The 17,874-nt window shown below is 37.4% G+C and overlaps 1 protein-coding gene across 1 annotated transcript in view; it reads left to right on the top strand.

Annotated features, from left to right (window-relative positions):
- LOC136855423 (uncharacterized) overlaps positions 1-2,796 on the top strand; it is a 49,983-nt gene extending 47,187 nt beyond the window's left edge. The window contains exon 4 of the mRNA XM_067132425.1: positions 1,973-2,796. Within this exon, the coding sequence (XP_066988526.1) occupies positions 1,973-2,503 (531 nt within the window). The 3' untranslated portion in view covers positions 2,504-2,796. The remainder of the gene's footprint in view (positions 1-1,972) is intronic.
- Positions 2,797-17,874: the final 15,078 nt, after the last annotated feature.

Below are 17,874 nucleotides of genomic sequence, written 5' to 3' on the forward strand. Positions count from 1 at the left end.
AAGGAAATAACGATTACCTAAATGACTAGGCTAATGGTTTGTATTTAATAGTCATAAGTAAGATACTGCTACGAATGTGAATATAATAGAAACGAAAGTAATATGTTTAGCTTACGGTTAGGAACTGAGGATAAAAAGTACATGAAATATATTATAGAACAAGTTACATAAACAACAGAAACAGCTACAGGAGTAAAATACGAAGGGTGCAGCTGTAAAGAAATTTTACCTTACACCTAAAACACAGACACACACAAAGAGAGAACAGATTCAGGTCTGTAGAAGAATGATCAACGAATTGAAGAATTAGGTCTTTATTTAACGGAAAGAATAACCATTTCAGGTTCTCTATGCTAGTCAGGATTTTTTCTTAAATTGTTCACTTTATTGTTTTAGGGGCTGGTTCCACTGTTCAGATGCCAAGGATGTTCCAGCAACTTCAGTGATGAATGCCAACCAAAAAACCTTTCATGTGGGCACACACTCTGCACTCCTTGCGCAGAGGCATTGCTTGCAGGTGGAAAACCTTGCCCTGAATGCTTTCAAACACATCAAAGAAGCAAGAATGGCGAACTGCAAGTGAACTACCAGCTATTAAAAGTCAGCCGATCTGTGGGAATCAAAGAAATTAAAATTGGTGGCGTAAATAGTACTATGTTGTCTGCTGACTTTTCCCAGTATCACAACGAGCAAGACCTCGGGAAGTGCGTCGTTCATGACAGCCCCAAAGTGTTGTTCTGCCTCTCTTGCAGTTCGTGGGTTTGTGAAACTGCACAGTGCTAGGGACCATCAACTCTCCCTAGCACCTGTAGGGTCATCCATCTTACCGACGCCATACAGAAGAGTCAGAACGAAGACGAAGAGGGTTACTGCCCACGTCCTCAAGGAGATCGAGACCATGAAGGACGACTTCCGAACTGGAATATGGAATGCATGACTCTGTCTCAAACACTGCACTGGGAGAGAAGTCATCTTTGCCTAGAAGAACTCAAACCCTCTTGCTGGCAAAAGGGAGTGAAAATGACGAGGAAGTGGAGTAAAGGCCAAAGGGCGCTTGAAGGAAAGTTGACTGAGCTCATTTCGTGCCACAAATGCTCCTGACGTTATGGCGGGTTCTTGCAAAGGGCTTTGACTTCAAGAGGAGCTGAAGGCCATCATCGAGAAGGAAAAAAATAGACTGTGTTAGCTTTTGTCCCAAAATGATGGAACATTTCAGAATGGTGAGGAAGACCAGTTAGAATCAAAAATTCCAAGGCAAAAACAAAAATATACTGAAAGAAAAAGACTTGAACTCACTTCCATTGCTTTTATCTACCTGCATGCAAGTAGCAGCATATACAGCAAGTAAACATATAGAGATTGCATAAAATACATAATTTTAGGTATAAAAGTACATTTGAATTATAACTTAGTACGACAAGCTCATACACACAAAACACACACACACACGTGACGCTCAGTGACTGGAATGTGAATTCCAGCGACAAAAACCTAGAAGAAGACTGTAAGAATGTGCCTCTCTTTTCCAGGAGATCAAAAGGTTAGCTGAGGGAAGGGAACCACTTTAAGGCAACAACATAAGAGAACGGAAGACACAGATGGGCCCCGCATTGCTCAAAGACCAAACACTTTTGTTTCTAGTGCACTGGAGCGAAAGCCACCAGTGATGGTGTTGCTCTGCCAGTAAGTACAAATGCAGCCTTTTCAGGGGAATAATAGGAAACAATCAATATTCAGACAGCTTTTTATAAAGTTACTGATGTATAAAAAGTCTCTGACTTCAGTCTTTGCTTAAAAATTAGTTACTGTGTTTCTAGTGTTCATATTGTGTCCAGTCTGTTTAACATTTTTTAAAGATTTCATTGCATAGCTAGAGCAATAAAATTCACAGAGAAATTATCAAAGTAATATGGAGAAATATTAGTTATGTTTCGTAAAAACACTTGTTAAATCATCCATCTTCCTTCTCCAGTACAAGTTCATGGAAACGTTGCTGGAAAATCCCGGCAAGACGGTGTTTCTGGAACTGGAGGCTGACGGAGAGCCCTTGCAAGGAAGAGTGTTCATTCATTTACGGTGGGATGGCGCTCTAGAGCGGCAAATGTTCCTGATGTGCTCTGGGAAGAAGGACGTCTCCTTCAGGAACACCAGGTTCTTCCAGGACGAGGAAGGATATTTGAGTGGGGGACTTTACCATATGCCCGATGGCTCCGGGGGCGAGACCATAGTTCCAGATATCGAACACAGTTGGGGGACCACTGTGTACAAGGGCATGAAGACTTTGGGCGCAGTTGTGGGCAGCAACACCTCCACCAAGTTCCACTTCATCCTAGGGAGGAATAAAGACCACATTGTAGGCGTTGTCGGCTTCGTCACGCAAGGTCTTCACGTCATAAAAGCTGCTGCTAAGCTGGAACCAGTTACGAAATGCTACGTCAAAGACTGTGGAATCTTTATTCCAGTTAGGACAGTGACTGACACTGACAATGAATGCACTGAGTGATTCTATACAAAAACAATTCTCTGTATCTGTATAACACCTATCTCCTTATATGTATGTATAATATAATTTGTACTGTTGTTCAGTAATATGCAAGATGCCTGTGTAGATAAAATACTGTATTTTTTGTACGTACCTGACAAACCACTGTATTGTCTCAGTTCAGATGTGATATTAGTCATTAGAATCTGTTTATTATTCTCTCCAATGAAGAGGAATTTTTCATATATATTTCAAACTGATTTTTTACTGCTCTCTTATGTTGTTAATATTTGTGAATAAATTAATAAATTGGCCTTTGATGTTTACATAAATTCCCATGAAAGAAGACTGAAGAAGATAAATGATATTCGTTTGGGAATTCCCTACTGATTTATGAAACTTTTTGTTGCCGATAAGCATACTTGTCTCTATTAGAGGGACTGATATAGAGCCTCTCTCGTTCTTAAGATCCTTATGGCAAACCATATCCTGAGGTCTCTCTGTGTTAACTCTGAACTAACCTTAACACCTAAATGATAAAAGGAAAGAGGAACTTCAACTGCTTAGAGTGTCATAAAAGAACTTAATTGAAGAGAGATAGAGAGTGAGTGTAACGTAGGCTTTGAGCTTGACAAAACTCCATGATCCACAGATGATATAAAGGTGATAGAAGTGAGTAAGAAAGACTGCAGAAGGCTATTGGTAAAGGGGAGGAAAGAAGTGCCTTGTAGAGCAAAACCATCAACTTTTACCCTAACCAGAGAATGGCAATTTCTTCACTCATTGTATGTCCTTTTACCACGTCATCCAAATTCCACTCCTTGTTTTTGTTCTGAGTTTTTAAAAATACCAGAATCAAGAACTGGTACTCTGCTCTACAATGAAAGCTAGGAGAGCACCATAGCAGAGACGAAAAGAGCAAAACTTAAGGGAAATATCACTTAACACTGGTCTGGCTCTGGACCAGATTCCTAAAGGCCTGGTGACTAAAAGGGTTGACAGCATAATTGGCCATAAACATTTGACATCTCTGTAACTCTAACTGGCTGACAGAGAACAGAATAGAATATAGGATTTAGGCCAAAAGCCAAGCGCTGGGACCTATTAGGTCATTCAGCGCGGAAACGGAAATTGACAGTAAAAAGTTTTGAAAGGCGTAACAAGAGGAAAACCTCGCAGTTGCACTGTGAGTCAATTGATGAGAGAGGGTGGAAAGTAAGATGAAAGAAAGAGAATATGAAAGGAGGTACAGTAAAAGGAATGAAAGGGCCGAAAGGAAGCTGCAAAGACCCTTAAGCAATGCCTACAGTGCACTGCGTGAGGTGCACTGACTGCACTACCCACCTTCGGAAATGAATAATGTATCATTAATTGTTACTAGCAAGACATTTCAAATAGCAATAAGTTTCCTACACAAACTGATTTGTTTACGTAAACTGTCGTCGCAAAATTTATGGTCACTGACGCCAGAAATATATTTTTTGCTTATGCTTTTTTTTTTTTGCTATTAAAGAAAAATATTTATGAAAATTTTGTCAAGAAATAGTTACTCAGTCCATATATTCACCGTAGACGTCTCCCCATATTAAAAAAAAATACATGTTTTTACATGGTAGAAATGTTTGTCAAAAAATCCACCATAAATAAAGAATGATTTGAGCAGTTTTAGTTGAAATATCAAGGCACAAATACTCCACTGATATCGATTTCTTTTTGACTATGGAATAATTTACCGTTTAAAGAATTCTTTAAAATAAGTACACCTGGCTTTTTCAGATAATATTATATATATATATATATATATATATATATATATATATATATATATATATATATATATATATATATATATATATATATATATATATATGCATTCCAATAAGTACGTCATCATTTAGATTTATAAAGTGTCTAATCGAGATAATTCTAATAGGCCTACATGGGATACGTATTAGGCAGGGAGGAATTTGACGAAAATTTTGAAGCAACGTACAGGCCACTGCACTGTGGTAAATCAATGTTTTAGTCTAATGGTTTAGCAACAAGTCTACCTATAGCACTGTTGAGCCACGTTGGTAATCTATCAATAACATTCCGGGAACAGTAAACAGCAGTCTTGGACGGCTTCGAGATTTACGTTCCGTGATGTTACTCTATTCATTTGATACTTATAGAATATACAATAATCAATTGTTAAAACAGGATAGGCAACAATATATTGATCCGTCAACGTTGACGTGATACCACAAGTCAACCGGCGAGGCGCCGTAGACTCAGCTGATGATGACGAATCAGCTGATTCTAGGACATGGCTGTAGCACGGTGCCTGAGCGTGAAGGTTGCCACAAACAGCTGAGAGAGAGAGAGAGAGAGAGAGAGAGAGAGAGAGAGAGAGAGATTCTCGATAGTATCTTGGGCTGTGTCAACGCAGGGCAGTTTTTGTATAATGAAAACAGCGCAAAAGAGACCATGACATCCCACGAAGAGGTAGGCCTATAACTTAGGGCACTGTGGTTCGACTTGTCATGTGTTTAAAATATGATTTATTTCATATATTTCTAATAAATATCATCGTTGTAAAGAAATTTGTATTAGTCATTAAGGAATGGCATGGGATTATCGCATAATAATAATAATAATAATAATAATAATAATAATAATAATAATAATAATAATAATAATAATAATAATAATAAGGATCTTTCCTAGATAGTGACCCCCAAGGGTTTTCGGGCTTCGTTATCTAGGACTAATATTTCTTGGGGGCTATTACCCTTATGATGTTTACAGTCTTTTGTTCATGTTTTTATGGTAACCCCCAACGGCCTTGTGCTAAACACGCCGCAAAGGTGGATACATACTGGGTTAAAACCCTTCGGGGTCACTATCTAGGAAAGATCCAATAATAATAATAATAAAATAATAGAGATGGCATAAGCATAGCTTCCCTTTGTTATCTGAGCCCGGAAATGATGACGTTCACAGGCATAAAGCCAGGCGCCTAGTAACATTCATCATCATCATCATCATCCAGGTGCCATATCCCCAAGGACATTGGCAATCATGGCTCGCCACTCCTCTCTATTTCCGGCTCTCTGCAGCAACTGAGCTGCAGACATTCTTCCTCCAGTCATTCTCACCAATCCATCCATATATTTTTGTCTGGGTCTTCCTCTCGGCCTCTTTCCATTGATTTTACCAGTAAGAGAGAGATGTTCTAGTTCTTATCTTCTCACTATATGACCCACAAACCTCATCTGTCCACCTCTCGCTGAAGCCAAAAGTTCTCTCTCAACGCCGACCCTCTCTAATACCTCCTCATTAGTTTTTCCTTTCTGTCCATGATATTTTCAGCATCCTTCTCAAAACCACATTTCTGCAGCCTGTAACCTCCTCGTCTGCCTTCCTCAAAAGGTCCAGTTTCACAGCCATACAACAATACAGACCAAATAAAACATCTACAAACCTCCTCATAGATTCATAGATATTTTGAGTTCCAAATACATCTTTTGCCATGGACATTCTCTTCCTGGTCTCTTTTTCATTATCTCCTACATATAATGTAACTTAGAAGTGCCAGGAAAACCTAGGATAGTGATTCCTCTTAAGAGCAAAGGAGAATAAATAATATCAAGCCATAGTGATATCATAAAAACAAAAATACAAAAAGAATTCGAACATTCTACGAGAGAACGCTGTTTGGGTTCTAGATTCCTGACATCCAGCGGGAGAAGAGGAAGAGTGTAAACAATAGTCAGTTGGAGAACTGCCAAGTTTAGATGTCTCATGTACATTTAAAAAACGGTTTTATTTCAATGTTCATATAATTTTTATTCTTGTGATATAACGCAGGAGTAATGTACTGCTACGAATGTGTGTATATAAGAGTGAAGGTACCATAAAATTGAAAGAAAAAGCACGTAAAGCCTGCAGAATAGAGCTCGTACCTTTAGTTTTGGAAATGGAGATGGGAAGTGTTTTCGAAAACTTACGAAGAGAGAATATAAAGAAAATCAATATTTTCAGTAGATTGTAAGAATAATAACAAAGGGTTTTAAAAAGCGTACGACAAGAGAGTATAAAGAAAATTAATATTTTCAGTAGATTATAAGAATAACAGCAAGCATACACATGGACACACAAAGAAAGACACTAAATCACCATTTTTGAAAGGGAATTCAAGAAAATTAATATTATATATAACATAAGGTGAAAAATGCTAAAACTATATATATATATATATATATATATATATATATATATATATATATATATATATATATATATGTGTGTATTAATGAGAGGTTGCAGTTTTAGTTATGTAGTATTTAAGGGCTGCCCCTTTTCCCATTACAATAACTTCAAGTTTTCTCTCAATTTACCTGAGATATATTTTTTTTAATTTTACTTTTTCCTTTTTCAGGCGATGGTTCCAGCAAATTCAGTGGTGACCACTTACCCAGAAACCTTTCACGTGGACAAGTACTGTGCACTCCTTGCACAGAGGCATTGCTCGTGGATGACAAACCTTGCCCTGAATGCCACGAAAAGCAAAAAAAAAAAAAAAAAAGTCAAGCTGATCAAATTCCAGTGAACTATGGCAGAGTCCACCTAGCTTTGCAGCTAAGCCCCGCCCACTGCACGCCAGTGATTGGCTAGCTCTCGAAGGGGGAATGACGTCACACCAGTTAAAAGTCCAAATGATTACCAGGACGGATTTGACTCCGTTCGGTCATGTTGAGTTTCGTGCATGGACCATGGCACTGCAGATTTGAGTTCCCGGAGCTGTGAAGTATGCAACTGATATCTACGATAAAAGATATTTTAAGTTCTATATCATTATGAAGATCTTGGATCATTTCGTCTGTGGATTTTTTTTTTTTTTGTCATGCGCAGCCCAAATATACAAGCATCTTGCTTTTTTTTTTTATTGGTATTGGCCTAAATGGCGATCACATAAAACCACATATTAATTGAAATGATGCATAGACTTGCAGCCATGTCAAATGTTAATATCATTGGAGAGATTAGCCTCACATCAAATTCTTATATTTTGAGACAATGACAGGGCATGGGCCTACACGTCAATTTCTTATATTCTGAGGCAATGACAGGGCATAGTCCTACACCTCAAATTCTTATATTTTGGTACACTGACACGGCATGGGCCTACACTTCAATTTCTTATCGCAAATAGTTTTCTACCCGTATCTGTTGGAAATAGAGTAGCTTTTAATTAATATAGTAGTTTCAACTCCACGATATATAATGTATATGCATAAAGTGGAATGTACACGTGGATGGCCATAGTAACTGTAACGCCACTTATACCACAGAGAATAAAAGTAAAACTTGTGGGCACGTAGTCGATGACACACATACACACAGATCAGTCACAGGACTGTCTCAGCCTCGCACACAACTATCAAACTGCTCTCAATGAACTATATTGAAAATATATTTACAAAAGGGATAACAAATTATATTACTGTGATGATGAGTAAATATATGGCTACTGTAGCATTTCAGCGAAAATGAAGGCTATGGTAGGAAGGCATCATAAGGTACTTAACGAAATAGGACAAAAAATAAATGATAGCTGAAAAAGTTATGTATGAGATGATCCAAACCAGTCTATGAGTAGCCCATGATTCATTTGCTTTTGGAGGCATTCTTAGATTACCCTCTTGGACAAGAGGATACATAAGAGTCAGTCTCTCTCTCTGTTGTTAGCATATTCTAGCATAGATTATATTCATAAAGATCTCGATTACTTTTAATTAAAACAAATTACTAAATTTCAATTAACAAGAGTGGGCAGATAATTCTTTACACCAGTATTTCATGAATAGGTCTATATTTATTCTGCAATGTTAGGATACCATATGAAAATTTTTCGAAGACATCACAAGCACCATAACAGCAGCAAAAAAAAAAGGACTAACCACACAAAACCACAATAAAACGGCTGAATATAAGATAGGCCTATAATCCAAACGTCATAAAGACATAGGACATTATAGGTCTATGCCATTTTTTATGGTCCTGTTATTTCGAAAGGAGATAATGTCCTTGAGAAAATTCTCAGCAAATTCTATCCGAAATGACTCGTATAGCCTATCATGATGTAACTTTAAGTTAAACATAGGCATATTCTGGTTTTGTAGAGTGCAGCCACTGCTCGTCATCCCTCCGAATGTGTAAACGATTGCAATGAAATCGATTTTATGACTATTAAAATGCAGTAAAATTTCCTGAAATCAATATGAAATACCAGTCTGCATAGCTCTGAGAAAATCTTTGAGTTAAACTTTGAATGGTGAACGCGCTTGACAATATCAGACGGTAATTATCATTGTCCAGTGATTCAAGCGCACCGATTCGAACGCAGACATTCCCTGTGTCACCTCCGTATTCAGGCGAACCTCATTTACGAAACACGACATTGAAGCATCGCGGAACACTCCTGACTTCATTCGTATTTTCCCGTATTATTACCATTTTTTGGGAGATGTCTATTATGATTTTATTTCAGGGGATTATATAATGTTTCTTTCTGATAATCAGCAGAACGTAATTTACTTCGGTAAAACAACCATTGGAAAATAATTGAAGATGAAAAGAACCACAGATTAACCAACTTTTCGAAACCATTGCCAACCAATCAGCTTCAAGGAATGGTCGTGACGTAATCAGTGGGCGGGGCTTAGCTGCAAAGCACAGTGAACTTTGCTATACCAGCAGTGCTGGATTTTGGCGGAAATTCGTCCGAGAAACGGATAATGATGTCACACTTCGAAGATGACGGAAATGGCGGTAAGAAAGGAAAATAGTACTTGTAGAATGAAATTTTTACACCAAAATTTTGTATTTGAGCTTTTTAACCGTTTCTACTGGTTTACCGGGAGTAACGATTACCGAACTAAAATAAGTTCTGCTGATTATCAAAAAGAAACGTTATATTATCCCCTGAAATAAAAATCATAATACAAATCTCCATAAAAATGGTAAAAAAAACAGGAAAATATGAAAGGAGTCAGGAGTGTTCCGTGATGCTGCCATGTTGTGCTTCGTGCTATAATTTGCATTATTTTCTGGACATAAAAAAAAAGTTTATGATAATATTTTCAATGACATTTCAATTTTCCTAGTATAAATTAAAAATTTTTTGTACAAAAACGTTGAAAATTTTACTCTTACTTGGCTACAGAAACGTAGGTTCAAGGGCCTATTCTGCTTTAACGGATCATAGACCTACTGTATACTAGCCTATATACCACTAGACTATGCAGGATGCTGTGTATGCAACATAGTTACTTTTTACCTTTGCAAACTCGTGTTGCATAACTTGAATCATTACTTTACATGTCTCTGGGATTATGTGCCCCAAGAAACGACTACTGACGCCGAAGCAAATCGCGGCCAGCAACCTCTCGTACAGTGATACTGGTTGTCTTGTAAAAGCGTGCCTTTTATTTCTAGAAGAGGGGAGATCATATAGAATTCCATGTCGGTCTGCTCGTCCATTCTCCGGTAATTAAACCAGTCGCCAGGGTAAAGTTTCAATTCATTAAATAAATAAGCGTGAAGATCATTCATTTCTCTTCTCCAGCTATATATATATACATATATATATATATATATATATATATATATATATATATATATATATATATATATATATATATATATATATATATATTGCATCCTTCTCCTGTAATTTTCAAACTAATTTGTCATAAGCCTCATTTCGCTTTCCTACGACGTTCAATAAACTCCTCCAAGAACTCATCTGCCGACGTAGCTGCCATGTTTCCCTTTCAGCGTCCAGTTGAAACTGAAGTAAATCTTGAGATCACACCATAGACGTGGAGGCTTCCAGCCACCTGAACTAAAACGGAAGCCCCGAACCTGGCAACGGCAGGTTACGAGCTGGTCAGAGAGGCCGATGGACTCCGCCCACTTTTGGTCGGAAGAGAACACCATAGACAGTGAGGTTTACTTCCAGTTAAGACGACCGGATCCGGCGATCGTAACGTCTCTGGGGACTTTAAGAGGGCCTGGCAGCTGCTGATTTCCTTAAGGAGACAACCCACCATCCAAAAGGTGGGCAGAAGTCCAGTTTCGATGACAGAGCAAAGTTTTGTATCTCGAACTAGTATCTGTAACCCAGTGCCCTAACAGCAGCTGATTTCCTTAAGAGACAGGCCACCATTCAAAAGGTGGGCAGAAATCCAGTTCCAATGACAGAGACAAATTTGCCTATGTCTCGAACTGGTATACCCAACCTCAGGAGGGCCTGACAGCTGCTGATTTCCTTAAGGAGATAGGCCACCAACCAAAAGGTGGGCAGAAATCCAGATTCGATGACAGAGGCAATGTTGTCTATGTCTCGAACTGGTATACCCAACCTTAAGTGAGCCTGACAGCTACTGATTTCCTTAATGAGACAAGCCACCATCCAAAAGGTGGGCAGAAATCCAGTTTCGATTACAGAGGCAAAGTTGTCTATGTCTCGAACTGGTATACCCAACCTTAAGTGGGCCTGACAGCTGCTGATTTCTTAAGAAGATAGGCCTGCAAAGGTGGGTGGGCAGAAATCCAGTTTTGATTACAGAGGCAAATTTGCCTAGGTCTCGAACTGGTATACCCAACCTTAAGTGGGCCTGACAGCTATTGATTTCCTGAAGGAGATAGGCCACCATCCAAAACGTGGGCAGAAATCCGTTTCAATGGCAGAGGCAATGTTTCCTGTCTCGAACTGGTATACCCAACTCTAAGTGGGCCTAACAGCTGATTTCCTTAAGGAGATAGGCCACCATCCAAAGGGTGTGCAGTGAAATCCAGGCTCGATGACAGAGGCAATGTTGCTATGTCTCGAACTGGTATACCATCCAAGTGGGCCTGACAGCTACTGATCTCCTTAAGGAGACAGGCCACCATCCAAAAGGTGTGCAGAAATCCAGCTTCGATGACAGAGGCAATGTTGCCTATGTCTCGAACTGGTATACCCATCCTTAAGTGGGCCTGACAGCTACTGATCTCCTTAAGGAGACAGGCCACCATCCAAAAGGTGTGCAGAAATCCAGCTTCGATGACAGAGGCAATGTTGCTGTAATGTCTCGGAATCTGGTATACCCATCCTTAAGTGGGCCTGACAGCTACTGATCTCCTTAAGGAGACAGGCCACCATCCAAAAGGTGTGCAGAAATCCAGCTTCGATGACAGAGGCAATGTTGCCTATGTCTCGAACTGGTATACCACCCTGAACATACCCATCCTAAGTGGGCCTGACAGCTACTGATCTCTTAAGGAGACAGGCCACCATCCAAAAGGTGTGCAGAAATCCAGCTTCGATGACAGAGGCAATGTTGCCTATGTCTCCGAACTGAAAATACTACATCCTTAAGTGGGCCTGACAGCTACTGATCTCCTTATGGAGACAGGCCACCATCCAAAGGTGTGTAGAAATCCAGCTTCGATGACAGAGGCAATGTTGCCTATGTGAAACTAGTATATACCCATCCTAAGTGGGCCTGACAGCTACTGTCTCCCTTAAGGAGACAGGCCACCATCCAAAAGGTGTGCAGAAATCCAGCCGATGACAGAGGCAATGTTGCTATGTCTCGAACTGGTATACCCATCCTTAAGTGGGCCTGACAGCTACTGATCTCCTTAAGGAGACAGGCCACCATCCAAAAGGTGTGCAGAAATCCTTCTGATGACAGAGGCAATGTTGCCTATGTCTCGAACTGGTATACCATCCGCAGTGGGCCTGACAGCTACTGAGTCTCCTTAAGGACAGGCCACCATCCAAAGGTGTGCAGAAAATCCAGCTTCGATGACAGAGGCAATGTTGCCTATGTCTCGAACTGGTATACCCATCCTTAAGTGGGCCTGACAGCTACTGATCTCCTTAAGGAGACAGGCCACCATCCAAAAGGTGTGCAGAAATCCAGCTTCGATGACAGAGGTAATGCTGCTCTGTATGTCTCGAACTGGCATACCCATCCATAAGTGGACTTACAGCTACTGATCTCCTTGGGGAGACAGGCCACCATCCAAAAGGTGGGCAGAAATCCAGTTTCGATGACAGAGGCAAAGTTGTCTATGTCTCAAATTGGTATACCCATCCTTAAGTGGAGCCTGATAGCTGCTGATTTCTCTTAAGGGAGATAGGCCACCATCCAAACACACACACACACACATATATATATATATATATATATATATATATATATATATATATATATGTATATATATATATATATATATATATATATATATATATATGTATGTATGTGTGTGTGCATTATAATTCTTCTTGGGTGTATGTTATCCTCGAGATATTATACGACATTTGTAGTTTAATATTTGTGAATATATATGTATATATATATATACGTATATATGTATATATTGTATATATATAAATAACATAATATATATATACATATATATAATGTGATGTATATTTATAATTATATATATATATATATATATATATATAAACATATATACATATGTATATGTGTGTATGTGTTTGTCTAAGTATATATATGTGCAGGGGTGTATTTTAGTTTCGTTGCAGCACTAGATAATATCTGTTTTTTGGTTTTCATGACAGGTAAGATGTCCCTCCAAAAACAGAAAGTCACCATGATCATCCGTTCCAGAATACACTCAGGCCTTTTTTTAGTCACTCACTAAATGCCAGCGCAGCGGAACCTGTACTGTACATTATTGTTCCTAAATAAATCCTTGAAAGACACAACTCGAAACGAAATATGCTTCTGTCGTTGATATGGTCAAGTTGAGGAAATCTATTTATTTCTAGGCATTGCAAAATCTTATTTAGAATATATAAAGAATTGCATACCAGTTATGTACTGGTATTTGCATTAGTCTACTGGTGATTATTGATGGAATAACAAAATTCTGCATGTTGCAATTATACATTATTAATAATGACATTTAGCATACATGAAAGTGAAATATAAAGTATAGGAATTTATTTCTGGTGATAGAAATTCATTTCTCGGTATAATGTGGTCTGGATTCCACAATAAGCTGTAGGTCCCGTTGCTAGGTAACCAATTGGTTCTTAGCCAAGTAAAATAAGTTTAATCCTTGAGGCCAGCCCTAGGAGAGCTGTTAATCAGCTCAATGGTCTGGTTAAACCAAGGTATACTTAACTTAACAGGTAGGCTCTATCCTAAAACTAGTACTAGGTCTAATCATACAGAAATTAACTTTCTTCCGCTGATAAACTTTATTAAAATAGTAGCACTAAGTATTTGCGTGCTGACATCCTGGCTTTACTTTGAGCAGATACAATATTGTCAACCATTAGTGAATAAGATATATATATATATATATATATATATATATATATATATATATATATATATATATATATATATATATATATATATATAATATTAAATATGCATACATACTGTTTTAAACGTGTTTGCAGGAGTTTTCTGATCAATTCTTGTGAATTATCAAATATATTAGAATTGTTGAGTACAAGTTTCCCTTGGAAAGATATATAAATTTTTACTTTGGTAAAACTTTCCAAATGATTCTTTCAGGGAATATGCTTTGTTTTATAGAGACTGGATAGGGTACACGAACATATGTAAATTTTTACAGCGGATTTATTATTTTATAAACCTAAAATGGACATAAATACTTCGATTGTTTTGCCTGATCTCTTGTATGTACTTAAACGTCTCTGGATTCAACATTCTTCTTGTCAAGTTTGTGAAAGCTACTTTATCGGATTATCCGGTTTATCTTTCTGTTTATTACCCTTTGACAATAATTGACCATCTGGTATTCTTGTTCTTTTTGTTTACTTTGTGACCTTCCTTTCATCAGTGTCTCATTTGTGCCCAGATGATGCGTTAGTAAACGTGAAAGCGCTTGGTACTGAACTTCTGCTGCCTGTCATTTTCCTGTGGGATTTTTCAAGCATTATACACTGAAGTCACGTGCATCTACTGTGATTTCTTAAGCATATATATATATATATATATATATATATATATATATATATATATATATATATATATATATATATATATATATATATATATATATATATATGTATATGTATATATTCTTTTATATAGTATATATATATATATATATACAATATATATATATATATATGTGTATATATACTGCCTGGGAAAACTCTGAAGGGTTCCCAAATATTTTCCCTCCTTTGCTGACCTGTCCTTGTGCTGACTGTCCCTTTTATCCAGATATTACTGTTCTGACTGTCCCATTTATCCAGATATTGCTGTAGTGACTGTCTCATTTATCCATGTATTGCTGTACTGACTGTCCCATTTATCCAGGTATTACTGTACTGTCTGTCCCTTTTATCCAGGTATTACTGCAGGGAACTGTCTCTTTTATCCAGGTATTACTGTACGGACTGTCCCTTTTGCCCAGGTGTTACTGTAGTGAACTGTCCCTTTTATCCAGGTATTACTGTGGTGATGTACCAGTAAAACCATTTTAAAACTACACCCCACTGTAACTGGTAAACACCCCACTAAACCTAAGTACACCCCACTAAACACACCCCAACTAAACGTAAACACACACATCCACTAAACCTAAATACACCCCCACTAAATACACCATTACAAACCCAAAACCTGAAACCTTAGTACAGAATTATTAATCACAGGAAAGAAAAAGCATTTACGATGATATATTTCTGGGCATCGGAGTACATGAAATGAGGTATGATAAACCCGTAAGTTTATTTTACCATGAGTTACAAAGGAAGAGGAAGGGGTACGGGTTTTTAAAACTACCTTGTTATCTAATTTGGGTTAACTGATGGCCTGCCTAATTTTGTCTAGATCGGTCAAGCTGTTATCACATAAATTACAATGGAAGGGGAAAGGGAAGGAGGGAAGGGGTGGGTTTAGAAACGACCCTATTTTCTAAGTTGGGTTAAATGGTGCCACCTGCCAAATTTTGTCTAGATCAGTCAAGCGGTTCCGGATCTCTATAGCGCACAAAGCTCAAGTATAAAAGCATACAAGTATACAAACATTCACTTTTACGTATAAGATATATATATGTATACACACACACACACACACACATATTATATATATATATATATATATATATATATATATATATAGTATATATATATATATATATATTACATATATATATATATATATGACCAGCCGCAAGTGTTGGTACCACAGGTCATCAAATGGCTCTTAGCAGGCCTACATTCTACATGCAATGTAGAACAAATTTCTTTAAATAAAATTTCGTACCGTACTGTGTGTTAATAAACCAACATAAACTACAGTATGTATGAAAAATTATTTACTTTATCATGCATCCACATTTTCAAAATAGAACCAATGTCAGTCATACATTAAATGACAAGATAATTTATCCTGCTGTGAAATGATTCCCAAGAACATGTGCGAATGTAAAATTCCTCTGACGATGATGAAACTGACGCCATAATTGTACTATCACCGTATTTATTATTTCCTCTGAATATGATCAAATTACTGAACAACAAAGAAACCAATACAATTAAGGATTCTGATTCGCATTAAGCTACTAAGATTAGTAAAAAAAAAATGAATAAAAAATTACTAAAAACCTTGACTTCTTCATTACTCCAAATGTACTATTTAGTCTTCAATACCGGCCTTGTTTACCTCAGGGTGTAAACGGCGGAATTTTTGAAGAGGAAAAAGAACAGCACTGTATACCAGCTATTAAGACTCAAGTCGATCTGGAGCTTATAGGACTTACAATGTTGAAATGAGCCCCCCATAGTCCTAACGCTTGCTGGGTTTAGTGCACACAGGCTCCGTCGTTACATTGTTAAACCAAAGTCTAATAAAAGATAAGTCTGTTCACTTGCTGCGAAAAAAGCAGCACGAGCCGCGCAATGACGTCATCTGGCCCGCAATATGCTGGGTCCGTTACATGGAACCGAGTCAGTCAGCCAGCGTGCCAGATATAGGGATTTATCCCTAGATTTGGGGATATTGGGTGTCCGATGGGGATATGGGGATATTCTGTACAAATCTGGGGATTTTTGGCTAGAAAATGAGAAATCCCGTAAATATCGTAAAAAAAAAAGGAATAAACTATATAAATGCATGCAAAAGGACGAAATATCATTATAAATGTCACATTGCTGAAAAATATTCCTAACAGCTAATTTGCGTAACAAGATTCGCATAAGATCATGAATGCAGACATATATAAAGCAAGGATAGCGACTCGGAATAATTTTTTTATTATTGAATTGGAACCACATAAATTCAGTGTGGCCATGTGCAATAAATAAGTTTTTTATTTCGAATGAGAGCCCTCAGGATAATTTTCCTTTTGTAATGCATCGATGCAAAGTATATCTTATATAATCAGTGAATAAACCATTTTCATTTTTATTGGAACAATTAGCCCTTGATTTACTCCAGGATTAATGAAAACATTTCCATATTGCGAATTATTCTATAATCATTGGTTTTAACTATGAACAATACTGTTGCCATTTTCATCATTATTTTATAATATACCCCGGTATATAGTAGCATGAAAGTAAATTAAAACCATTATTAATGATATAGCATTTTAAATAAAAGCCTTTCTGGATGTCCTTTGGATTCCTAGGAAAATAAATTCCATCTATGAAGAAGAAGCAAAGTTTGCATGCACTTATATGAAGCACAGTGAGTAATTTCTATATTAGTAAGGCTCACAGACTCAAAAGAAAATATATTTGTGGAAATGGGGATTTTTGGGGGCTTTTGGGGATTTTTTTAGCATGAGTTTTGGGGATTTTTAGACTAACCCATCTGGCAACACTGCAGTCAGAAACGAGCCGGTGTCGTGTGCAGAGCTCTGACGGCGGCAATCAAACATGCCTAGCAATTGTGCTGTTAGTGACTGCACATCCAATTACGGAAACAAAGATGGAACTTTTTGTCACAGCTTCCACGAGATGAGACTTTACAATACAGAAAATATAAATCTACAAAAAAAAGACATAAGGATAGAAGCTTACGTTTCAAAGGTTAATTATCTAATTAAATGCCAAATTACATTATAATGATTGTGTAAGATGCTTTGTTCATTTCTCTCTCTCATTTCTACTCATTTACTGCAGTAACTTCTTATAAATTATAAGTAATTACTTCAGTCTAAAAATAATAATAATAATAATATTACACAGTCATTTATAATATTAGACAGTAATTTACTGAGAGAGTACAGTGTAAACTGGCCGCTCACCAATATTATTAACTTTAAGTAAGCTATAACAGGAACAGACATACTATTTATGTTATTTTTCTTTAAATACGAATGATATGCTT

Source organism: Macrobrachium rosenbergii, chromosome 31, assembly GCF_040412425.1.
Source record: "Macrobrachium rosenbergii isolate ZJJX-2024 chromosome 31, ASM4041242v1, whole genome shotgun sequence".
Taxonomy (NCBI): domain Eukaryota; kingdom Metazoa; phylum Arthropoda; class Malacostraca; order Decapoda; family Palaemonidae; genus Macrobrachium; species Macrobrachium rosenbergii.